General features: G+C 40.3%; 2 protein-coding genes across 5 annotated transcripts in view; one reads left to right on the top strand and one right to left on the bottom strand.

The window, feature by feature from the left end:
- The first annotated feature begins 454 nt into the window (after positions 1–454).
- dbh (dopamine beta-hydroxylase (dopamine beta-monooxygenase)) lies at positions 455–18,013 on the top strand. The gene is made up of 12 exons (XM_061061540.1): positions 455–1,233; positions 5,206–5,352; positions 6,555–6,812; positions 7,084–7,260; positions 10,280–10,382; positions 11,270–11,436; positions 11,617–11,760; positions 13,656–13,694; positions 14,114–14,173; positions 14,419–14,546; positions 14,889–15,048; positions 17,135–18,013. Exons 1-12 carry the CDS (start codon positions 865–867, stop codon positions 17,246–17,248), a joined length of 1,866 nt encoding a protein of 621 aa, XP_060917523.1. The 5' UTR covers positions 455–864; the 3' UTR covers positions 17,249–18,013.
- Positions 18,014–18,789: 776 nt separating this feature from the next.
- The window catches only part of sardh (sarcosine dehydrogenase), a 45,876-nt gene continuing 38,010 nt past the window's right edge, over positions 18,790–26,655 (bottom strand). For 3 of the 4 annotated variants that reach the window (XM_061061537.1, XM_061061538.1, XM_061061536.1), the window contains exons 19-22: positions 25,493–25,655; positions 25,116–25,284; positions 24,161–24,296; positions 18,790–21,878 (exon numbers count right to left, since the gene is read on the bottom strand). In XM_061061537.1, coding sequence (XP_060917520.1) covers positions 21,750–21,878; positions 24,161–24,296; positions 25,116–25,284; positions 25,493–25,655 — 597 coding nt within the window. In that variant the 3' untranslated portion in view covers positions 18,790–21,749. The remainder of the gene's footprint in view (positions 21,879–24,160; positions 24,297–25,115; positions 25,285–25,492; positions 25,656–26,655) is intronic. The other variant, XR_009676315.1, reaches the window with a different exon arrangement.

Below are 26,655 nucleotides of genomic sequence, written 5' to 3'. Positions count from 1 at the left end.
CTTGCTTTTGAAAGCCTTAATTGGCAGTTTAATTAGGTCTTCTCCAGCCTCAGGCGGCAGGTTGAGGAAAGGGACGAACGCATTATTGCCTTGTTGACTGCTACGCAAGTACTTAATGATCCCCTCTTTGAATCAAATACCCAACAAGCCAGGTGACTCATGCGATTTGAAGAAGATTTTTTTTGTCAAAAGACGTGAAAGAAGAAGCATCATGATGACCACAGAAGAAAAAAAGACAGAAATGGAGAGGGTATAAAGTTCAGTTAGTCCAAGCAGATTGTCATTGATAATGTCCATGGTTGAATTTGGATCAATTAGGGACTGGCAGATGTGCAGAATCATGGTTGACCCCAGGGCTTAAAGGATATAATCCAATTTTCCTCAACAAATCTAATACCATTAGGCAGGATACAAACAGACAACACTCAAGGGAGGAGTCTTTTAAAAACCAGCGCGAGACAGAGCGGGGCAGAGCAACCGCTCAGAGGAAGAGACAATACCCACCAGGGCTTAGAAACAAGGAAAACGTTGGATGAAAAGCAACTTTGTAAATGTTGCGGGCCTAAGAGGATAAAAAAAACATGGGAACAACAGAATGAACACACTCACCAGACCACTGTGAGAGAGATACAGAGTCTACTGAGGCCTGAAAGCAGAGCAGAAGAATCCACAGAGTGTTTGAGTTTGGAGAGCAAGCGCTCTTACAGAACTACAGGATTGAAGGATACTCTCTTCCAAACTTCAGGATTGAACTCCAAATCAACTCTAGCTGTGAGTAGAAAGTGAGTAAGCTTGAAAGACAAAACAGAGAGGATAGGAGACAAAAAAATAACGGAAAAAAAGATTAGAATTCATAATCGGGATATGAGGGTCTTCAATAAGAACCTTCGTCTTCAGGACGTCACCATCGTGTACTTCACCGCCCTGGCTGCTCTCATGGTCATCCTGGTGGCTTCCTATCAGGCTCCCACCAATGCTGTTGAAGTGTCCAGCCTTCCACTAAACCCATCCATCCCTCTCCCACATCTCCCCATGCCTTTTCGTGTGCCCCTTGACCCACAGGGGGATCTCCATCTTGCTTGGAACATCAGCTATGCGGACAAGGAGGTGTACATGGAGCTGAGGGTCAAGGAGCTGAAGCATGGCGTCGTCCTGGGGATGTCTGACCGTGGGGATCTGACCGATGCTGACCTGGTGGTGCTGTGGGACTCTGGAAGTAAGAGCTACTTTGGGGTAAGAAGCCAAGCTTTTCAATTTAGAATTAGAGGAGCTATGTGATAAGAAGTCAAACCATTTACTTGTCTTTTATCACTCCCTTTTCCCCACATTTCCCACTATGTTAAATTCCTAAATGCACAGGGATTACATGAAGTCCTTGAGGAGCGGAGCTGTCTGTGGTCCCGGCCTGGCTCGTGACTGGTGTTTTTGTACAAGGAGCGAGAGGACAGCTTGCTTCACAATCACACAGTCACAAATTATGTTATCAGCCCCAGCTAATTGGAAATCACTCAAACTGCACTAATAGCTCAAGTTCATCTGGGAATCATTAGCAGATATTAGCATATCAAAATTGAATCCATGTGCTGATTAGAATGTGTGAAATGCCTTATTTTTCATTTTGTCCCACACAAATCCAAGAGTTCTTTGTAATGAAATTACCTGATAGATGTTTTTGGAAGACAATTTATCTTGCTACAGAAATCCTATTTACTTTTCTTGCCATTTGCTCTATGTGAATGTAAATATTCATGAGAAACTGTGAGCAGGATGAATACTAACTGTCGGTGAAAATGAAGCAGGATTGATTTCTATTCCTTCTTCCTGAAAATGTTATCCTTATCACATAATTAACAGAGCAGGTTACTGTTCATGTAATTAATGGATGACATATTGGGACCTTGAGCAACCTGTTTTTACAAATCCAGCTTCTTATGATGAATAATAGTATTTATGATTTACATAACCAGGGAGAAGGTCGTCAGCAGATCTGTTGTTTCTCACTGCTTCACCACCACGACCTATACGTAGTTCAGTGCAAAAAGAAAGGCGGGTTAATGCCAAGTTATACTTTTAATAAAAACACAGCAGCAGCTCCTCATGTATAGCATGCCGCTCCCTTCTGTCTTTAAGGAATATAAGCCTGCCATGCGGAACAGTTCAGTGTGATCTCTGTCATCAACGCCTCGAATTAAACACATTTCAAACTCTTCTGACTGGTGATTTTGCACAAGGTATTTTTTCCAGCGTTTCCCAGTACTTGTAGTATGTTTGGATTTTTTGTGTGCCTTTTTTATCGATAGGAAAGCCAAAGGGTGAAAGGATATATGGGGAAAAAAGAGAGCCTGGGGTGGCTTTGTTGAGGACTCTAACCTTTCTATGAAGCATCTATACTCTAACGACTGAACTAAACCAGCGCCCAACATTTTCTAAAGTAAGGTCAAACGTGAAAGAAAAAAAGAAATGACCTCAAATAGCTTTTTGGGAAAAGCATCAAGTTGTTGCATGTAGAGCAGTTTTTTTTAATGCTACATACTCTTACCAGTATTTATTTATTCATTTGACTTCTTTTTGACTATTAGCACTAATTATAAAACCATAACACCCAAAGAAACTATTTATTTTATTTTCATCCATCTTTCAGCTTCTTTTGTAAACTTTTATTGACGTATTCAGTAGGGAGAAAACATGAAAAGAAACCTTGACAGGGGATCTCTCTGCTGTGATTCGATCTGAGGCCAGAAGGAGCACGCTGGACTCCAGAGGCCGCGCTATAGACTCAAACAAAAAGGTGCTCTGAAGACACATCAAAGTTTTTACACATATTCGTGTCTAATAAGTCCACCAGCAGTCGGTAAATCAGACCTGCTATATGGTAATGTGCACCTTAAGATATGATAATGATGTGATGCGTTTCGATCTCAAATTATTTCATCTAATTTTATACCATTTAATACATGTAGTTACATTTGTTTTGATGTGCACTGTGTCATTGGGGGGTATTAAGGAGGATAATGGAAAACTAAAAAATGTTGTACTTTAATAAGATGAGTAACTTTAACCCCCACATTCATTTGTACCTAATTTCAAAAGTTTTCTAAAATCCCTGCAAATAAATAAATTATACTGTAGCTCACATCTCTGTAAAGCTTTTTCTTGTTAAAATTGATCCCCTCTGTGCTATCTGACTTTTCTTCTTTCCCTTGTTCCATCTGTCTCTCTTCCCTCAGGAGGGCAAAACCACCAGCAGAAGAAAGGTCACTGTTGAGTGACAGTGTGTCTCTCTCGCTCTCTCTCTCTCTCACACACACACACACACACGTACACACATGCACGCGTACACACAGACACACACGCGCCCACACAGCAAGGCACATTTTAGATTTGCTTTAGTTCATAGACTTCAAAATCCCTTTTTAAATAAATGTATTCAAATTAGGCCTCTGAGACTGGAATATTAGGATTTAGTCATTTAATTTCAAACCAGAGATAAGAAGAAATTTTTTTTTTCTTCTCTCTCTCTTTCTTTTATATGGTAAGGTTTGACTTTCAGTGATACCACTTCGGAAGCCATTAAGATTATTTCTAGGGATTTACAAAGGTAACACTTTCAGGACTCTTCTTATTGAATAATGGGTATTTCTACCTCCCTCAAGAAGGTTTTTTTTTGTATTTCTTTTTTGTATTTTTAGACAGACGGAACATTCATTCACCAATAAGCTAGGACTTGGCAACATTGGAAAGTAAAAAAAAAAACATTTTAACAGGCCGACACCTTGAGCAGAACCAAATACATTCAAGGAAGGAGGATGAAGGAAGCAAGCTAGTTAGCAACACTAGCTTACTTACCAGTTTCATATTGATATGTAAAATAGAGCATCATCTGCATAACAATACATATTTTTGGGGTGTTTCCTTTTTATATCATATGGAGGAAGCATAGAAGCTTAATAGAATAAGTAATTTCTTGACCACCAAGATGGCGCAGCGGATGGTCGCCTCGGTGTGTTGGTGCACGTTATTTTGTCTGTTTTTGTGCCGTTAACAAAGTTTTATGTCAAAATACACGGAGCTCTTTCACCAGCGAAGTCTCAACACCAAACCTTTTGGAACCCTGACTAAATTTTTAATCAAGGATTTGAAGAGGATATATTAACATATTCTCTACAAACTGAGATCAATCTGATCTATGTGTTATTTCAAACGCCAGTGGATTGTATGTCATAGATTCCAGATAGTATATCCATAGAGAGATCACACTTAAGTTCCCCATGTAGCATGGGTAATGGAACACCTGGAAGAACAATCACTGCATCCAAACTCTTAAGAAGTCCACAACAGATTGTGTCTCTTTGTGTCCACTACAACAGCAACCATCTTTAGAGAGAAACCTTAAACATAAGCTTAAATAGCCAAGATATCTCTCTGTTTCTGAGCCATCTGCAGAGGTCATAGCTTGTTCATTCTTTACACTGACATGTAACACACAAAAAACATACTGTATACTCCTCGTATCTTATTTTAGATATATCCACTACATGTATTTTCAAAAACATTTTCTTCAGAGTCCTTGCAGTTGGTGTAGGACAGTTATGTAAGAGGGACCAAGCAGGAGACAGAAATACAGAGAGAGATCTTAGGTGCTATTCTGGACAGATAAGTATGTGAGAAACAGGAGCTGATAGTCGGAGCTGTTGCAAAGGCTCCTGGCTAAGAAGTAGAGTCTTTTAAATAGCCAGGAAAGGTTTCACAAAACCAACCATACAAACAGTTTCACTCATTTATTTCCTTCATTGCATCATTTTACACTATTAAGTAATTCACTTACATTGTGTGGCTAATATTAAATCGAACAAAAAAACAAATAATCTTCATGATAACATTGACTTGACAATTTGGCACAAAGCTTTCATGTCTCTTTAAACATGACCCTCTAAATATTTTCTGTAAATTTCATATACTCCTTTTTATATAGCTTAAAAAAAAGTACTCCCACACACGGTGTTAAAGACACACAGCCCTGAAATGTATTAATTAATGGTTAAATAATTTGCAATAAACCCAGTTCAGAAAACCTCTTCTGCCATCTAACTTCCGAAATCATTAAAATATGTGATGTAGAATTATTATTATTTTTTTAATCACTTGGTTAAATCTTTTTGGGTTTTATGATAATAATTGGTTTTGACTGTGTGTCCTCTCCTTCAGGATGCATGGAGTGACAGTGAAGGCCACGTTTCATTGGACAGCCAACAAGACTACGAGTTGATTGAAGCCAAACAGAAACCTGACGGATTCTACCTGCTGTTCAAGAGACCCTTCAGCACCTGTGATCCCAGAGATTATCTCATAGAGGTGTGTAAATCCTCTCTTTTACGATGTGTGTATGTACATTTCAATGACAAAATATGGTTCTAATCATTTCAAAGTGGGATTGTTAATATAAAGGTTTTCTAGACATATTAACTGCAATATTAATTACCTTTGGTTACTTACTTACCATCTCAAACATTGGTTTTATACAATGTGCACTTTTAGAGGAATCATTCCACTTTTCTCAATTTATTAGTCAGTTTAAAGAATTAAAAAAAATATGTAAAGAAATGAATGTCTTGATTTTTCTAAATGCTAAAGGCCTCCCGTAGTTGACACAGTCTTGACTCGCTCCTCTATCTCCATTTGACAAAGTAATCCCTTTTTTATGAGCTGTGTAAACTGATCAAACATGGCTCCACATCTGTTGACTCACTGAAGTTTATTAAATGTTAAATGTGGTGTGCTAGAAAATTGAATGCAAAGAATTAGCCTTGTTTAAAGCCATTAACTGGCCAGGCTTCAGGCGTTTCTCTCTCTAACACTAGTTGTTGTGTTTCATTGTTTTACTGTTCATATTTCTGAATTTTTCAGTAGTAGGGCACATAAAACTGCAGTATTGAAAGTATAGGATTGTATATCCTACACTTATGTTACCATAGCATTTCTACCCCCCTGCAAGGGCATACACACCTGTTGCTTTATATGTTGCATAAAGCCTCAAAGCAAAAAAACCCGACATTTGTCAAACCTGAACCGACTGATAACAGGTGTTTAGAAGATGTAGACAGCATGAAGGCTGGTGTTTGAGTGTATTCATGTGTGTAACCTAAAGAAGTCACAGTGTGTTTGGTCTGTGGCCACGTGTGCGTGGGAGGGTGTGTGTCTGCCATATTTTGTTTTCCAGATATTTCTATTGCTGTCTTTGATACATATATTAAAAAGTGATGAGACATAATATCATGGAGAGCTCATGTTTTAAGATGTGGACATAAACTAGTCAGAAAGATGAAAAGTAAGCACTGAAAAATTCATTATGAATATTATGGTTTCCATGGTAATGCATCAGACCTCTAAGTTGCAGACTCGTAACCGCGCTCATCACTATGACAACATAATAAAAAGTTCATTGTTTGTCAAAGCCTTTCAGCCGAATAATAACCATGAACGATGTTTAATTCCAACAAAAATCCCTGGTCTCCATGTTATGCTTCTTTTTTTTTTCATTTCTTTTGATTGCTCAGGAGGGGACTGTGCACATATTTTATGGACTCTTGGACCAACCACTCACCTCCCTGGAGCATCTGAACCTTTCCCGCATCCACACAGGAGTACAGAGAGTGCTCATGCTCCGCCCGGACACGCTGTCACCCACCCTGCCTCCAGATGTGGAGACCCTTGACGTCGTGGCACCGAATGTCATCATACCAAGTCAAGAGACCACCTACTGGTGCTTCATAATGGAGCTGCCTGAAAACATGCCCAAGAACCACATTGTTATGGTGATTGCATCTATAGTTGGAAACATTTTACATAGAGTTGTTTTTACACACAGTAGAGTGGGTATAGACAGAGATTGTGAACAGGCATTATTATTACCAGCTTGGCTTTCAAAAACAAAGAACTGGGTTTTGGTTATAAAGAAGAAAAGTTAATGTGAAAAAATCAAGTAAAAACACACAGTCGCTATATTGCCACAGCTTCCAACAGAAGAAACAACAACACTCTCTTTTTTTTACCTGTTTCTTTCCCAACTCTCTATGTTTCTGTCAGTATGAGTCAGTGGTAACTCCAGGTAACGAGGCCATCGTGCACCACATGGAAGTGTTTGAGTGTTCCCCGGATATGCGCGATGTTCCACAGTACAGCGGCTCCTGCGATGACAAGATGAAGCCGGGCAAGCTCAACTTCTGCCGCCATGTGCTGGCTGCATGGGCTATGGGTGCTGAGGTATGATGCGAAACAGACACCCACGCACATCTGTTGACTTAACTTCTACTGATTATATTCATCCACGGTTCCCCAAAACCAAAAGTCATATAAATGAACCTGCACTGGGCTGGTTGAGCTCCGTTGGTATGCAAGCCCCATGTAGCTAAACAGTCCTCAATGCACTGGTCACAAGTTCGACTCCCAGTCCTATTTGGTGTATGTCGTCCCCAACTCTCTCTCTCCACATTTCCTGTCTATTTTCAGTTGTCCTATTCATTAAAGATAAAAAAGCCCCAAAAATAATGATAATTATAACAATCAAAATTAACCCCAACTCTCACCTGCTTTAACTTTTTTTTAATTCAAAGATTTAATTATAAAACTGGCCCTTGGAGTCATAAACAAACTAAGTCTCAATGTTCAAAGATTGAAGACTCAAACTATCTAGAAAATAGAGCAGCATACACATAAACACCATCACATGAAGTAGAATAAAATGATGCAATGGCAAGTTTAAAAAAAAAAAATATTGGCCTAACAAGTATCATGTAATTAATTGAAAAATAGAATAACTGATTATTTCACTCCAGTCCTTGTACCTATTATAAGAGACAAACAATAACTCCTACGCGAGTAATATTTATGCCTTACTGCGGGCAGGGAACGTTCTAAAGATGATCCCACGCATAGCAAGAATCTATTAGGAGCCTAAAGATAGTTTGTATGTGGGAAGAGCCCTCACATGCTTACTTACATGGACACAACATAAACTTGACAGAAAACAACATATTTTTGGAAACTGTTTAGAAAGACAATAAGAGGAGAGTCAGGTTTCATAATGCCTAATATTCTCATTCAACCAACTAAACTACCATAAAAGTTCAGACTTCAGAATATTTTACGGGCAGATTTGTGTATGTCTAGTCTCAATGAAAATCTAGCCCCACTACTTCTACTCTCAACAATGGCCTTTCTAGCTAAAGCAGGTAGCTGTTTCAGGAAAAAAAGAAACGAAAATGTTTGACATAGCCAATGTGGAGCACTTGCAGTAACCAGAAGGAAACAAACAGCTAGCAGCTAGCTTGCAAATGATCATATCGTAGCATGTAGCTCCTATAAGGAGAAAATTATACTGTAGGTAGGAGTTAGTATTGCCTAAAAAACAGAACTATAAAAGAGTACTTACTGGACAGATATTCTTTAGGTGGCCAGAAACGATTTTACATGCTTATTTTATTTTAGTCTGTGTTTGCTATCGGACATTGTTTGCTAACACTGATGTGTCACAGGCTGCTCTGCTGCTCAAATAGACTTTAAAAAGGTTTGGCAACTTGTAGGCCAAAAAAACTAAAATAAAAGTACAATGATTAATATACTGTAATGTCTCAACAGCTTTCTCTAAAGTCTGTCTTAATTTTGGCTGCTTTAGCTAGCTATAGCTAATTCCACAAGTAAGATATTTTGTTTAAATGCATGTGAATTACAACCACTAGAGAATAACGTTTAACTCATTTTTGGAGCAGAAACAAATAATGCTGTTCCCTCACAAGGCAGAGCTCCTCTGTGAAACTACATAACAGGAGACAAGGCACCTGTTTCCTTTGCCTGCTACCACATAGATACGGCTAGTTAGCTACCAACCAGCCGGCTGACCGAGCAAGCACCCGGCCTCCTGGTCACATAAAGCAAAGAGGACAGGGATCTGTGAGCCTGTCACCATATTTTTCTGCTCCGCTCCCCACTGTATCACAGACGGCCTGGCCCCTCTCTGATTGGATTATCTGCCAGCCAAACAAAAACAAGCAGGATGCCTTCTGTGGGCTGTGAGCTGTGAAGACAAGATTAGGTGGGAAATATTCAGGCCTCTTTCATCACCTCTTTCTAGCGTTGTTTCATTCTCCCCAACACCACATCAGATGGGAAGCATGGCCTTGCAAAACAGAGAACAGGACAGAAGAGGAAAAATAAAGTGGGGGTCGTTTGAGAGAGACAATAATACAACACTGTCAGAATACACAAAAGAGAGAGGAAAAAGAGGTGCGTACATGCACGAAAGAGGAGGAAGGCAAGTCTCTGAGGATTTGACTGTGAGGGCATGATTAAATAAAACAATTCTTTCTTGTATTTCAGACTGTATGTGTCAGCAGTAGAGGCTTAAGGTGGGCTTGCCTTCTGAAATAGATGAAGATACTGATGATGAATCAATATTAAATCCAGAATATTGCATGGAGATTTGATGCCCCCGGCGCATGACATGACTCTTAAATAATCATCGCTGCAACAAGCAGAACAATTCATAAACCGAAGATTGAAAGAGGAAGAAAAATAAAATGATCTCCCAAGTTGAGCCAGTATCCCTCAGAGAGCAGCCACACATAACAGAGCTACTTCTTCATGCGCAGAAATAATCAATGTACATTTTCTACACCAGCTCATCCACAAAAGGCCGGAAAGACAAAGATTTAAATGATTTAAACAAATGTCTTGATGCCCAATTCACTTTAAACTAAAGAATTTAAAAACACACTTACAAACTGTTGCTGTCACCATAGAAAATGTTGACAACACTTGAAGAGCCTAGAGAGGTTATCTATTATCTATGCGGGGTAGAAAATAAAATGTTACGATCTAATTGTTCTGACTAGTTTGTGGCGGTTTGGGAAGCCTGGAATTTAATTTTGGGAGATCCTACTGCTGTTAAATTAACTTTCCTCTGTAATGTCAGAAACACCTGTGGAGACTCCATAGATGCCAACTACGTCTTTGCAGTATTTATCAGCCTATAACAATGTCTCTGAAAACAATTTGCAGAGAAATATTGGTCTGAAATTAATGACTCATCTTTCATTCAATGCTTAACAACAAACCAGAAAGTTATGTGAGGTTAATAAAAGGGAAAGTACTTAAAATTATAGCAATAAGATGCACCCAAAATTTGACTCATATGTATCTTCACAGTTTGTGAAGAAAACAAGCAGCTGTGCATAAATGGGACAAATGATGACCTCTCTATGTTTGTGTGTGTTTTTACTTTCAGGCTTTTTACTACCCTCCTGATGCAGGCATGCCTATGGGTGGACAAAGCTCTTCAAGATTCCTTCGTCTGGAGGTTCATTACCACAACCCTCTTGTTATATCTGGTACATACAGTACGCACACAAACACACATCCATCCTTATACCGTCACACATGCCCCTTTTCCCTCCTACCCACACAACATTTGGATTCTCTGTATCTCTCCCAACGAGTGCTATAGGCCTATCTTCAACAGTGGGATTAATTCAATATTTGAATCCCAAATCAGAGCTGAAAATAGAAAAATATGTCCTTAATTACAATCTATATAAATGTATTCCCTCTATCCTTCCTGCAGTTCAATAGATATTGAGGCAAACATTTACATCAACTTAAAATACCTGTCACATTAAAAATGATGCCAGAATAAAAGCACAACATGGTGTGCTCAGTGATTTGCATTAGAATTTTGTTTGAAGTATGTACAGAACATTTTCTACCATTTGTAAAGGCGTTAACAAAAGAAGGATGGAGCTGGTGCTGAAAGAGATATTTGAAATTAAGCCCCGAGGACACCAGGGAACATTCTTGATTTAAATTTTCAAACCTCTCTCGAAAATATTACCAGAACATTTCTTAACGGTTCAGGAGTGTTGCCAGGCTACGGTCATTTTGTTTCAGCAGCAAGCTTTTTCCTAAGCAGGTTTCAAAAAACAGGTTTTAAATTGTTTTTTTTTTTTGTTGTGCTTAGGCATGATAAACCCCCAGGTGATTCAAAATGTGGCAGGATGTTTGTTTAGCAGGAGTAGATGGAGAGCACACATAACAAACTCAATATACTTGTTAGATTCTATCTTTACAGTATAATCTCTCTCTGACTTATTACAACAATACATTCACATCAAGTAGCCTGGTTTATTGCAAAGTAATCCTGGATGGTATCTTATAATGTTCTATGAGGGATCTGCCTGTATGTAAAATACTTTAATATTCCATGAAATTCTTCATTCAGGCCGTCGAGATTCATCAGGAATAAGGTTATATTACACTACAAGTCTGCGGCGGTACGATGCAGGAATCATGGAGCTGGGCCTTGTTTATACTCCTATCATGGCTATCCCACCCAAACAACACGCCTTCTACCTCAATGGATATTGCACCTCCAAGTGTACCAAGACTGTGTGTATAAGAAAATCCTTTACTGCATTATTTATGATTCAAATGTTAAAAATATTGGGTGAATATTTGAGCTGGGGAGCCATGTTTTTCTTCAAGTTCTTGTCCCATAAGCACAAAATTCTTGCTTGGAGCTCAATTTTTTAAACGTTTGTTTTGTTGTATCTGTTTTTGTCTGTCTAGGCTTTGCCTCCCGGGGGGATTTATGTATTTGCATCCCAGCTGCACACCCACCTGGCAGGGCGCGGGGTGAGGACAGTTTTGGTGAGGGGAGGTAAAGAGCTGGAGGTGGTGCAGGAGGACCGGCACTTCAGTACACACTACCAGGTGAGCAAAAACAGGACTCAGTTTACCCAGAGGACCTCTGTGCAGAGATCCACCTTTGTGCTTTGTATATATACGTCTTGTTATAACGTACAAGAAAAGTAAGGTCGACTTAACATAACACTGAGCTGTATGCCACTAGATTTTGCAAAACAAAGAAATATGTGTTTCTACTGACAACTTCTGATGAATACAAATAAAATAAAAACCTTTATGAAAGTTGACATCTATTTTAAGCAAATGCTTGATATTGAGTTAAACTTATTCCCCGACAAAGCAGGGCACTACGTAAATAGTGACTTTGTTCAGGACTGTTCCGAGAAGTGGATTAATATGCCTATGGGGCTTTTGTCTAGCAGGAACCATCAACCAGTCTACAGGGTCCATGTTTATTTTAATGAGGAAACACATCAGGCATTGCGACCATATGGCTTCTATGCGTATTAGACAACAACAGAGGTTTACAGCACAGAGGAATGAACATCTCTCACTTGGTTATAGCGTCAATTTGTGCAAATAAAAAAAAAGAGAAAAATATCCCTTAACATCTGCATGTCCCAGTTTTACAAGCCATGATGATAAACAAACATGGCATACTTGACACGTACCTGTACCCGAGCCCTTTTCCTTATCCAACCTCTGACTACCTGTGTTTTTATCTAAGCATTTTGCGTAATTTGCTGACCTGCCACAATCAAAGAAAAAGTTATTACCCTATTTTTGTATGAAATCATCAACTTAGTTTTAAAGGGCCCATATTATGCTTTTTCTGGTTTTATTTGCCCTTTAGTGTGTTTTCCATGTGTCCTGTACATGTTTAGGCACATCTATGTGCAAAAATTCAAAGTCCGCAGAAACGCGGCTTCTCCTATGTCCTCCTATTAGCTGTAGCATTAGCAGTGCGACGTCTTTGTCAGTGTGAGATCACTGATCTAAGTCCATTGGCTCGTTGTGGCAAGCCCAGCAGCTCATGTTGAAATTTCCGAGAAGCGTGCTGAGCAACTGACCAATAACGACAGAGCGGATCGGCAGCCCAATCAGAGCAGACTTGGCCCACGTGGGGTCTAACAGTGTGGGCTCAACAGAGCGTAGCTGACGGACTCAGAGTGTAGAGGGAGCAAGGAGGAGCAGTACATGAAAACAGACAATTTTTTCGAACTTTAGCTATTGTGAACGTACAAAAGTAGGTACATAGATTAAATATACAAACCCCAAAAAGGGCATAATATGGGCTCTTAATTGTAAATCTTAATATACAAACTCCCTGACCATCAGCTCGACATCAAAACTGACAAAAAAAACATGGAAATTGTTAAGAGACAGCAGACAACATCTGTCTTTTTGTGTACACATTATTCTTAAGTAGGTGTATACACACACACACACACACACACACACACACACACACACACACACACACAGAAAGCAGACAAGCACATCTGCTCGACGTGCTGATAAAATCTCCAGCTGCTGTTGATGTCAGACTAATCTACTTGTGAGGTGGTGTTGTTTTAAACGCTGCAGCTTCATCAGGCAAATAAAGACTTTGTCAAAGCGTTCTCAGCAAAGTTAACAGACCGTGTCGCACGCTCAGCTAATAGCTACAGAGGGTGCATTCAAGTAACGTATTAAGATCAGGCAGCTTTATCACGCTGAGGGTGTTGTACATATAGTAATTATACCTTGATTTAAAACATACTGCAAAAATACATTCAGAGGAAACAAAGAGTTGGCTTTGAGAGACAAAGACATGTTTTAGACGACAGCCTTATTTCTAGGTTCAGTGTTTGTTGGTCGAAATAAACAAACAGACAAATATACTGTAGCAATTGAAAGAATGAGTCTTGGCTGTCTTTCCCTTGAATAAACTGCTTCTGTTTTTGTCTTTTTTCTTATAGACAATCAGAGTTCTCAGGCAAATGGTGAATGTTTTACCTGTAAGTATGAAAGCCGTAGTTCTATTTCCACAGAGCATATTCTACATTGTGACAAGAAAGGGAAATTTACTATTCTGCAAGCTCAGCTGACTCGTTCTGAATGAAAAGTGCCCCTGATGTTCCTTTTTTCCCCCTTTTGCATTTAAAGTATTGAATTAGAACACCTCGCTGCTGTGTAAGGTGCTTATGTGAGGGGAAAACGGGGACAGGCGGTAAAATCAGCGCCGTAATGGGAAGTTCTTGGGAGACAGACGAGACAAAAGCAGCTGCTGAGCTCCACCAAGCGAAAATTCAATTCAAGAAACTACTGGAACTTTGAATTGACTCTTTATCTGTCAGTTAGCTTAAACACTTGTCCATGCTCGGTTGATAAACTTACAATTTAAAAGCTGTTGTTGTGTTTGTGCTTGATTCTGCAGGGCGACGTCCTCATAACAAAGTGTACTTATAACACAGAAGACAGGAGCAAGCCAACAGTGGTGAGCAGCATGTATATATATACTATACAGCTTCCAGTTGTTATGTTATTTTTACATTCTGAAAGTTCACCTTGAGCGCTGACAACAACAACAGAGTATATCCTTGAGAATTTGCCTTCTTTGATCCCTCTCCTCTCTCCATCTTCTTCCTCGTAATCCTTCCACCTCTCTCCCATGGTACCTACATGTGCTCTTTGTGCTGTCTATCGACGCCTCCCTCCATCCAAATCTCTTTTTCTCCTCAGGGAGGTTTTGGCATTATGGAGGAAATGTGTGTTAACTACATTCACTACTACCCTCGCACCAAGCTGGAGCTGTGCAAGAGCCATGTTGACCCAGAATACCTGCAGAAATACTTTAACTTCATTAACAGGTACACGCTCTGTCTTTCCTTAAAACCATTTCCCTTGCCCTTCATTCTCTATTTTTTTTCTTGTGCTTCTTCCTCTCCATCTCCAGTGTGACTCAGCACTTTTGTTTTGTTTCAGCATTCGTCCCTTCCCCCAGCATCCCTTCACTCCCGGGATCCAGAGTGATTACTTCTTTTAATCTCGAAATCCTGCTGCTTTGTCCTTTAAGTGTTCTCCCAACGCTAGTTCTGTCCACTTTTTTTTTTTTTTTTTTTTCCAATCTCATCCTCCTTCCTCAATCTCACTCTGCCTTCCTCTCTTATCGACTTTCCGTCAACCCTCTCCCTCTGTCTCCTCCCATCCAGGTTCCACGGAGATGACCGGTGTGTGTGCGGTGAGGTCGGTGTGACTGAGCAGTATTCTCAACTACACTGGGACACATTCGCTGGGGAAGTGCTGGACTCCCTTTACAATACAGCACCCATCTCCATGCACTGCAACCAGTCGACTGCACGCCTCTTTCCTGTAAGTCCCCAGTCACATGCTAATGTTCAAACTGCCAGCCAAGCCACTAATTAAACCAGTTCAAAGCCAGACATCCTTTGGACAGCATATAGTCAGACCGGCTGAATCAAAGTGTGTTAACTTGTGATCTAAACCCCAACACACACACACAGAAAATGTTCTGTTCAGAGCGGATAAATCACCTACTGTTCAAACCTGTCTGGGGCCTTGATCATCTTCTTTTAAGATGTTAAGTGCAAACCAGGTCAAACGCAGTGTTTGGGTTGAGACATCGAGAGCTTGACAAGGATAACAAAGAATTCGGCGCATAATTCAAACATCAGGAGGAGGCTAATAAAAGGAGGGATGCTGCTTGTTCTCTTCTCACATGATGTTAAAATGCTGTCAAGGATATTCATTTTTTAAACATTTATTTTGTTTAATCAAAATATGTGGTGTGTTACAGGCGCTGGCAATCAATTCAATTAGTAGTTCCACCTCTCGAGGGGAGGTATTTTCGGTGAAGCCATCATGCATAAAATATAACAAAGTGATTCAGCAGTTAGAATTATAGTCAGGACCCTCACAGTGTTCAGTCTTTGTAGGGTTGTTAGTTTGTATAAAGAGCAGCCGGTTTGTCAAAGGGACACTTTGGAGGGGCTGAGGAACATTGCACCAACGGTAGGTACTGTAGGAGCTCAGCCTGTGACATATTTTTTTTTTTTAGCTAGAAGCCGTTCAACCTATTGTTGTAGCACCTTAGATCGTACTTGGTCTCAAGACCGATCTCGAGAACACTTGAAGGTCTCGGAATCAGAATGGGCAGACTCCGGACGTGATTACTGTGATTAGAAGGAAAACAGCCCTTTCTAAAACAATGAATAATTTAAATTCATTTATAGATTGATTTTTTCCCCCCATAACCTTCCTGGTGTTACGGTCTTAGTGAGTGACAAGATGATGATTTTTACTGTTATTAATAGTCTTGTCTTGGTCTTGGTCTGGACTCAGTCTCAATCCCTAAATGTCTTGGTCTTGTCAAGTGTGATCTTGACTACAACACTACTGCAACCCCACAGTTGGGAGTATCGTAGCATGGATTCTGTACCTTTAATTACAAATATGCTAGCCCAATTGGTTCACCAGCTCCAACGCTAGGCTAGTAAGGTAGGTGTTCTTCCTACTTTGATGTGGCTTCCAGTGAAGCTAGGGGGGTTAGCAATTTAAGATTTACAGCCAATAAATTATTTTCCACAGTACAACGAGCATCTTAATGAGTGAGAATGGTAAATGTGTTGATAAATATTACATAAATGATTAATTGCTGCATTTGTATGCACATAAATGCTTAAAGACATTGATTAAAGGGATGGTATAGATTCTTTGAAGCAGGGTTGTCTGAGGTTTTTTCAATAGTAAGTGTATTTGCCACAGGAGATATCAGTCCACTTTATCGAAAAGCTGTCGGAGTGCTGGCACGGAAGCTAGGCTGTACATCACTGCAGACGGGGCCATTTGTACATAATTCAGCTGTTTTCCAGCATACAGCCAAGCTATTGTTTTATTGATACAGTAAAAATGTTTAGAGGCACTATCTTGTGATATTTGTTAAGCAGCTGTTTGGGCCCAGCAGTATGATAACTTCAACGTATCTTCTGCTCAGACAAACAAAGGAAGAGCTGCACAGGTCCATGAATTCAAAGAATGCACAGTAACATTCTCAGCAACAATATCGATAAAAGCACTCTTCCTTCCATCACCCGCTGCTTTGAGGGCCTATTGATGCAAACCTATTCTCACTTTCAAAGCATGCAGAAATGATCAGCGACAGCAATTCAGTGTGGCATACTGCGAAACTCAAATGAATCAATGTAAGTTAACTGGAGCTTGGAAAGGGTAGGAAACTGTCCCTTTACTGTCTTTAAACTGTCCTACTAAATTAAACTCAAGTAACACCCGAGTGTATCACTTAAAGATGCATTATGCTCCATTATTGTACAGTGACAAATAAGCAGCCACCAAATTTAACCTGCTTTTTCAATTTTAAGGAAACTACTGGATTCTTTTGCCAGTAGAGCTCACATGTATTATACATCTCTTCCTCCAGGGAGAATGGGAGAAACAGCCTGTGCCAGCCGTCACCTCCATTCTTGAAAAACCTCGCTACCCCTGTGAGGGAGGGGCACCTCCCACCGGACGACCCCCGACACCCACACTCTAAGCAGAGGGGCTTCAGCCCTGGGTTAGGACACCTTACCAAGGAAAGGTTAAAAGCGCTCCTATGACTTGCAGAATTTATAGACACCCTCTGATTGTTTTTCTAACATGATATGAAATAATATATACTCACCAACTGTCTGTGTTGTTGTTATTAGTACCATAAATCGCTGCCAATCCTATTCAGATGACCTGTTAGAAAGCACTGGACAGGGACACTGTTTCTTATACTAAGAACTGTGTGCAGTCATATTACTAAAAAGTGTAAGCGCAATTAATGAACAGTCTGGTGCTGGGACCAAAGTGTTAGATCTGTTAGGCAATTACTTCTGCTGCCCACTTCTCATTTGTATGTTTGGCCTTTTTTTTATAAGGTGTTTATAATAATGTCTTAATGTCATCCTTAAGACATGAAACACACTGTTTTTATAGAGTTTTAGTGTATACTGACACAAATCAAAATACTTCTCCATCGTTAAATCTTCACTTTCTTTTGTTATGTGCCTTAGCTTTTTATTTGTGTTACATAATAAATGATACAAATATGTTGGTTTAAAGACATTTATTGATACAAGAATGTATTAATCCCACAGATCAAAATGAGTCACATCCTAACCCTAACCCGTTTTTTTTTTGTTGAACGGTTAAAAAAAAAACTCTCTTAAGACGATAATAACAAGAATACCAATTAAAACACCCTTATTTAAAGTTGTGTGCACTGAAACATTTGTACTGTTTGCATTCAAGAATCGACCTCACCTGCTTTCTATCAAGCCTCTTGCAATACACAAATCACACTAAGACAGAAAGAGACACTTTGTAAACTGAAGCAGAAGAAAGCCCCTTGTTGTGGACACTTTCTAGAGGACCATTTGTGTTTTATCGCTCTGATTCACATTTTCTGTATAAATCTTGTTATTAACCTAAGCCACTCCTGAGAACAAACCATTTCAATGATGAATGGCCTGCTGGGCTGAATCAATGAATCACTCTGCATTAGTAAACATTTTGTGCTGAACGTGCAGCAACACACTCAAGAGAGCCAAGTGGGACCTTTACATACAATTGGCTTGTTCTACATCTGCAGACGAGTTTTGTGTGTGTGAACTTTGGGTATTGTCTGGCCTGAACTGTGGTCATGTATACAGTTGTAAACACAGATAGAAAGTAAGGTACGATCACTAATCAAATAGTGTTATGTGTCTAAAGTTAAGACTTTGTAAACCAACCTGAATGATGCTGTATACTATATAAAGACATTTTAATCACTACACATACCTGCTGCTGCATCAGAGACATGATTCTGTTACATGGGTGCTAAACTTCTGATCAATGGTCAACTGATGGAAGTCATTACTTTTCCTGTGATACCAATGGACTGACTGGGTGTCATGTGCAAAATTCCAAGCATATTATATGAAGTGTTTTGAATCAGTTTTTTTGTGTACCAGAGATTTCAGCTAACACAACAGACTCGCTGTTCAAGTGTCTAGTGTTTGAAGCCTCATCATGTTTTTTTCAGTTTTTGAGTCTTCTTGGACATGGAGCACACAGAGTAACTCTGACCAAACAGGAAAGAAGCGACTGATAAAGTGAGTGACATCACACAGGCGACACTGTCTGGATGTCTGGAAAGTGAGATCAAGTTAGTCCCAAAGACACACCTGCTGTTACTGAAGAGCTAACAAAGCCGGCAAAGGGAATAAAACCGAGAGCCTGGAGATTGTAACCTTATCCATTCAGGGTTTTTCTCTGTTAAATCTGAACCCACAGAGAGACAGTTCTATCCAAATAAAACATGTTGACAGCAAGACTAAGGGCGCACTTGCACGAGGCAAAGTTGTCCCGCACCGTGCTTCAGCACAATAACACCCCCTCCCCATTTCCCTGCTAGCCTGCACTCACACTGCTCCAGGACGAACAGGTCCTGAGCATGGTAACCTCTTGTACATAACGTCATAATACAACACATGAATGGCTTTACGTGATCATGAAGCGTGCTTAGTTTACAAGGCAGGCGGACTCGGAGAAAAATATAAAATAATAATAGGGACGCATGGTCAATTCCGCGTCTGCACAACGGAGAAAAAAACATGACAGCTACTTTACCGACTTGGTGGCTTATTTTGAGTCACTTTAGTTGGATACAGCCCGAACACTCCCGAGTTTTTTCCGATAATAGACGCTTTCCACGTTGTGTACCCGTTCCTGCGCCCGTGCATGAACTGCATCGTGCTGAAACACACCTCTTCCAAGTGTGCCAGGGCCAAAGGAAGTGTGCCGTGTTTGAGCCCGGATCAGAGCACTCACCCTAGTCAAACGTACTGGTGTAGTGATGCGTGCTTCGGCACAGTACGGATTGCCTCAGTGTGAGTAGGCCCTTATTGTCTGTCCCACGTGACCCATTAAGAACGCGGGTGTTGTTTATTAATTAATTATTTAATTAATCAAAAAAGACCTACATTAAAGTCAAGTCACACTCACAAGAGCTTCATCCACATTTAAAAATAAAATGTTATCAGTGACTGATGGGTTTTTTTTCCATGTTTTTTAAGTGCTGTTGCTGAACACCTCCTGCAGACGCTTCACAGTTTAAGTGCTCTCAGATAAAGGGGAGAGGTGTTTATACCCCCCTAAACTCCTGGAGGGCTTTTCTGTGAAGCAGACATACAAAATGTTAAGTGTGATCTAAAAGTAAAACAAGACAAAACGAGAGCTGTTAATGCTGCCTGAGTGCATGTATCGCCTAGTTAAACAACAATGCATCTGCATAAAAAAACAAAGCTAAGTGATGTGAGTTTACAAGCAGCAGCGACCGCAGTTTACTGCAGCAGAGCAAAGCCACATGGGGGGGGGGGGGGGGGGGGGATTGATCCATCCAAAAACATGAGGGTTCTATCTGCGACTTTCTGACAACCATTGTCTTTTTCTGTCTTTTTTTTTTTCCTCCAGCAGGGTTTTGTCCCTCGCTTGTTTAAATGTGCCTCGGGATGTTTTCGTCTCCCTTTTCCTCCAACTCTGATGAACATTAAGGCCATCTTTGTTCTAAAAACGTTCTCCGTTTGTAATCAATATCATCAGTACAAACATCAGTCACTGTAATCTGACGCAAACTGCCTCAAGGGCTGAAAGAAAGAATGCTGTTTTGATTTCATGGTGGAATTAGTTAGATATTAGTTATTACTACATTATACCACAACATGATTCATTTGAAGTACATGACACTTAGCACCTTTCCTCATATCACTCTTTTTCAAATAAACTCGACAATAGTTTTCTCTCAAGGTTAAATACACAAACGCTCGACCGCCTGATTAACATAAACTGTGTTTACTCTCATTTACACCTTCAAACAACGGTGCCCCTGATGTTTAAGCCCTATTGTAGGACATTGATTGTAAGGGCAACAGTTTTTTGTGTCGTTTCTATCAAATGTTACTCTTACAACTATTACATAGTATGAATGTGTTCAGGTTCAACGCTATGCTATCTGCTCGATCTACAGAGGAGTTAAGACTTCCTGAGTAATTAAGTGTACTGTAACACTTAGTTTTCACCTTCAAATCCTACAAGCAACCCAAAAACCCAAAAGCATGCTTTATTTAAGGCTCTACATTCGCTTCTTTGACTATAGACGTCTTCCCACAAAGATTCATTTAAGTTTCTTAAACCGACTCAATGTCAATCACGTGTCGTTATTTTAGTGTTTAAGGTTAATACGATAAAAATCAAAGCATATTCAAAACAAGGAAGATCACAATTTTCAGTAAAGTATGCACATGGGTAGGTTACTGAGCGAGAAGAGAGGACCCTTTGGACCCCCCCCTAACCCCTTTTACATTACACACACAGTTATGAGATCTGTGGCCATTGTGCATCACTTTGAAGTCACTTCTGTGTCTCTCAATGGGTGTTTGGCTGACTGTTGAAGTTGTTTTGTGTCTCGTTGCAATAGGTTTGTGTGTCCCTGTTGTTGTTGTTTTTTTTGTCTTTTTGTGGTTGTGTTGGTTTTTTTTTGTGGTTGTTCTGTGTCTTAGTCATTTTTCTTTTGCATGTTTATGTGGTTGTTTTTCTTATTTTGGTGATTGTTTTCTGTCTCTTTGTATTCCCTTAATTTGGTTGGAGGTTTTGTGTCTGTTTGTGTTCGTTTTGGCATCACTTCATATGACTCCCAACGACAAATGTAAACACTTTTCACTTTCACTCTTAAGTAGAGGCCCTTCACCTCATGGGACCCTACAGCTAACATGCCCCCCCCCTTGTTAGATTTATGGCAGCTCCTCTTTGATATCTTGTTACAGATATTACCGATACAAAGCTAATTAAAGATACAAATTACACATTTTTAATGAATAGAATTATTACTACTCCAGTTACCCAGCATTTCAGAGAGAGGTACAAATTAAGACTGATGCATCGGCATGTTAATAAGTAGCACCTCTCTCAGCCTCAGTTCTCCAACAGCAGCATGTTTCCTCATCGGTTTCTCAGATGTGTGGTCCTTCTTAAGCATAGATGCCCTTGACGCGTTTATTCTCAGGGTCGAATGGTGATCTGAGGTGGGCCTTGGCCTTGTACGTCACTCCCATCCTCTCCAGTGTAAAGTCGCCGCTCTTTATGAAGTCAGCACTCACCTGATAAAGAAAGGGGGAAGAAAAAAGAAAAAGAGAGAGATGGGATGAATATGAGGCAAGCAAGAGAGAGGAGGGAATTTAGATTTTGGAAGGAGGAAAGTGGGGAGGGGGTAGCACTTGAGATTAAAATAGAGTGAAAATGAGATGACCAATTAATCCCAACTCCTGGTTAAAAAAAAAAAAAAAAAAAAGGGCTCCCAACTGTCACAGCACTCCATAACGCACAATCTCCCAGCCTTCATATGCGACAGAAGAGAAGTGCCATAGAGTTATAAAACACTGAGAGCAATTCATCCAGCCATGAGTCAATGTCAGATGCCTCGTAACCCAGGGAGCTAATTTTCACTGACTGACTCCCTTTTCCCTCCCTGCAGCTCTCCCACTCATCTGCCACTCTGTCTCTCTTTCACACACACACACACACACACACACACACACACACACACACACACACACACACACACACACAGACACACACTCTCACACACAGCTCTCTTTCAGCACCACTTAGTTTTTTTTTTTTTTTACTGTATCCGTGTTGAAGGCTTTAAAGGGAACAGTATCATGGTCAAAGGCTCGGGACAAAGCTGCCCTTACTCCAGCTTAAAAGGTCTAACAGATACGACATGACAGCAGAGAGAGGATGTAGGGGGCTTCGTCTAAGTTTGAACACTGAGCAATGATCTGGAATTGAAGGTCAGTTACAACCCCAACTCATAGAAAAACACGTAATTTACATAGATATTGGCTACATTCTGTGTTGCCACATATACCCTCAAATACCTAAATATTAAAGCGACCCTTTAGAATGTTGCAAACACCAGTGTTAAGTCTTAAATATTAAAATAAATCAAGCACATACAGCTGATACTTATTTTGAAGATGACATTTTTTCATGAAAATTTTCGACATTTTTGGAGCCTACATTTTTTCAGCCTAAAAGCGGGAAGCTTGGATTCGAATCCGACCTATGGCTCATTTTGCGCCGGTTTCCCCCCTCTGCATCAAAAATATTTTGAAAGCATAAAGTAGCCATAATACCCAGGCCTCTATCTGTGGGGTAAAAATGTACTCATGCTGAGTGAGAACGAATAATTATTCTTATCCATAGCTATAATCTCAGACTTGTGTTTAATGTGATTGCTTAGATTGCAATTGTGATTGATTTTAAGGATATTGCATTTCATGCTTTAAAAACTGGCATTTTGGGGTCACCAATTTTAGCTCAGTAGTTCAAGCATGCGCCCCATGTTCAGAGGCTACAGCTCTCGGGGTTGTACAACATTTGCAACATGTCGTCCCCGAAAGAAAAAAAAAAACTGTCAGACATATAGTGAAAGTAATGATTGAAAAGAAGGAAAAAAAGAAAGGCAATAAGCACACAGCGGAGAGCCGGCTCTTATGTGTCTCTGAGTACAGAAGTAAATACATATTTCTGCTGAGGCCAGTGATGCGATTGTTGAGGATGTGATCTGTAATACTGAGTGACAGCAGACTAGACACTACAGACCTGTGAGTGTGTGTATATGTGTGAGTGTGTGAGTGTGTGAGTGAATGTTTGAGTGCATTTCTGAACTGAAAAACGCCGCACAGCCAAGTGTCAATCTGCGTTGTTTAGCTGGTCACAACTCTTAGATGGATCTTAAACAAATGCGCACACGGACACACGGACAGAGGCGGACATGCACACACACATACATTCAGTGTGTCTATTGAGCACATGCTCATTGATACAGATCTAAATGCGCTGACAAATCACAGCAGGATTGTTCTATTTTTCAGAATGCAAAATAAGTCTGCTTTTGAGCACGGCCCTTCAAGCAATCACTTTTTTTTTTGTGTGTCTCTGTTCTCTTAGGCTGCTTCCATCCTCCTGTTTGATGTAACATCTGTTAGTCTGCGTGTGTGTGTGTGTGTGTGTGTGCGTCTGTGTTACTATCTGGAGAGACACATCAACAAAGAGCTGCATGCTGGCCAATGAAACTTTTAAGTCAGTTTGAAGTGAGTAGAAAGACAGAACAAACAGCTGACAATACAGATACACTGACTGTCTGAACAATTCACCACAGAAATATGGTACGTTGTATGTAATTGGTGTTCCAAAACAAACGTTAGATTTGATTAAACTCTTTGGATTGAAATGATAATAATAATAATGTGAGTGCAGTGTTTCAAGGTTTTGGCGAGCGTTTTTTCGAGTCTTGAAAAAAAGGAGACACAAAAGAGAGGTTAGAGACAGCGTGTCGTTAAATGTGTAATTATTAAATGTTGAAGGCTTTTACCACTCCTCCATCTGGGCTGCGGATGTATCCATAGCCGATAGTTTTGTCGATAAAGAAGCCATAGTCAGAACGCCGCAGGTGACCAACGGGAACACCGTTACGGAAAATGGCCTCCAGACCGAACATAGGGATTTTCCTGGTAGAGAGAGAGAAAGAGAGAGAGAGAGAGAGAGGAAGGAAGATAAGGTAGTGTTTAACAACACTCAAATAATTTAACACATGTCATGTTTCTTTCCCCTTTTGCTTCATTTACATGAACAGTCTGCCATAAAACTCTGAAAAAACAACCAGCTGACATTCCTTTGAGTTAGAAATTCCCAGATTGTGTTTTAGTATGACACTTAAACAGAATGAAGCCCAAACTAACTCTGCTATATCAAAGCTCCAGTGAGGAACTTTTTGTATGTGGGGATATTGGCGCCCCCTGTGGACAAAGTGGAACTTGTTTCTCTGATTTTGCTCTGTACATATGTAGGTAGTGTTTTCTGATAACAAATCTCAACCGGCTTCCTTTTTCTTAACAGTCAACTGTATCACTATCTTTACTGTGAAATGTAAAGAATGCTGTCTCTGCATTGTGCTGTAAATCAACTTGTCCAACACCTAGCTAGCAGATAGTGTTTCTGGCATGCAGATGATCTTGTTTGCTTTTGTAAGTCATAAAGAGACATCAGAATCCATTTAAGTCTCTTTTATAACCAGCTCAAAATTCCTCACAGGAGCTTTAAAAATGTTGTTTCCCCCCCTCCTGATTTGTATTTTCTGCATCCAAGCAACCAACCACAGAGCAGAACGTCTGCGTCCTTTTACTCCGGCTTGTGCCTGCCAAGTGTATAAAAGTGATCATGTGATATGCATGAACAGGATGGAGATTATTTCAGAAACACTGCTATTTTCCTCACAATGACTGTGATATTTTTTGTATTGTATGGCTGTAGCCTCGGGATTTAATTACTCGTCAATGGTGAAGCAGACGATGCGTCTCCTTAGCCCCTCCTCCTTCTGTTTCTCCAGCCTATCACGGCCCTGGAAGGGGATTGAACTCTTCAGTTTGCAGGTGAAGGCTAACCCTGACTCCAGGGGGGTGTCATCAGGGCGAAGGTCAGCATGCCAATGTCTGTAGCCTGATGAAGACAGGAAGAGAAATGAACTGAGCTCAATTAAGCATCAAAAGAAATCTGAACATACGAAGAAGGAACGTCTAAAAAAAAAAAAGTAGTTGGAGCTTTCGAGAAGATTTGTGCCTTTTCCTTTTTAAAAGTTAAAGCTGCACTTACAGTTATTCTGGTTTAGAATAATATTTTTACAAGCTGACCCCATTTTAAGAGTTACCTTTCTCTATGCTGAGCGAGTCGATGGCTCTGTAGCCTGAGTTGATGATGCCGTGCTTTGCACCGGCGGCCATGACGGCGTGGTAGACAGGAAGACAGGAGTCTTTGGGAATGTGCAGCTCCCAGCCGAGCTCTCCAACAAATGACAGACGCATGGCTCGCACCTGGAGCAGAAAGGTGTAGAGAGCAGGCTTAGAGGGATGAGGAGAGGTTCAAGCTGTCATGCCTCTGCTTGTGCTTTGTGATTCACAACACACACACACACACACACACACACACGCACGCACACACACTTTCCTTGTGCTAACGCTGAAGAGGGCAAAGCTAAAAGCCAGGAAAAACAAGAACGAAGAATTGAGATAGAATCGATACAACGATAAGATAAGTTGCACAGAAGGAAAAGTTTAATCTTTTATTAGAAACGAACGTTGTTCAATAAATGCTTTGAGTCCTGAAAGAGATTCAGAAACACCTCTGGGGGTAAGGAGGCGGAAATGAAAAAGGTTAGGTGACAAGAAACACAAAGAGCAGCCATGCTGAGAAGGAGGAAGAGACACGGCCTGAGGGGACAAAAGACTGAAATGTTTTCCTAGGAAAGGAGATAAAAAAGGAAAAACACTTCCATATTTAACCGTGGTGATTTTCTCAAATTTCTCTTGCCACTCCCGGCAACGTAAACATGTAACCTCCATTGTAGAGATTTTAAATCAAGCTGTAGGAATTACATTGGTTTAAAGGAATGTGTGCTTTGTGCATCTTTCCAAAAAAACAAAAAGAATTCAACTGAATTTAAAAAAATGACATTTCAAAAGTACGTTTCCAGCTGTGAGTAAACAGAGAAAGTAGTCCCCTGGAACGCTCTGTAGCTGCTCAGCAGGTGTGGATCAATAACCCTCAACCATAGTCTTTCTCTTTTTAAAAGTGAAATCCATGAACACTGCATGGTGTACATCTTCCCTTTATCTAAAGGATGCATAAATCAAAAGCCAGAAACTGAGATGTTTACTAAAACCACAGTGATGAGAACGCAATAAATCCTTTGTTGAAGCAGAAAGGCTCACAAGGAAAGGAAAGCAAGCAAGTATGAAAAGGAGGAAGGGAGTGTCAAATGAGGAGAGAAACTATCTCCAACAGTTCTCCCAGTGGGTGCTGTGACGGCCAGGC

The sequence above is a fragment of the Labrus mixtus genome, chromosome 17 (assembly GCF_963584025.1).
Source record: "Labrus mixtus chromosome 17, fLabMix1.1, whole genome shotgun sequence".
Taxonomy (NCBI): domain Eukaryota; kingdom Metazoa; phylum Chordata; class Actinopteri; order Labriformes; family Labridae; genus Labrus; species Labrus mixtus.
This window is presented reverse-complemented; position numbering and strand designations above follow the sequence as displayed.

What these genes read in the sequence shown, in the direction of transcription:
- dbh (XM_061061540.1), top strand. Translation starts at nt 865, where the DNA reads ATGAGGGTCTTCAATAAGAACCTTCGTCTTCAGGACGTCACCATCGTG. An exon ending in CATGGGCTATGGGTGCTGAG is followed by an intron (nt 7,261 to 10,279) that starts GTATGATGCGAA and finishes TTTTACTTTCAG; the next exon opens with GCTTTTTACTACCCTCCTGA. An exon ending in CGACTGCACGCCTCTTTCCT is followed by an intron (nt 15,049 to 17,134) that starts GTAAGTCCCCAG and finishes CTCTTCCTCCAG; the next exon opens with GGAGAATGGGAGAAACAGCC.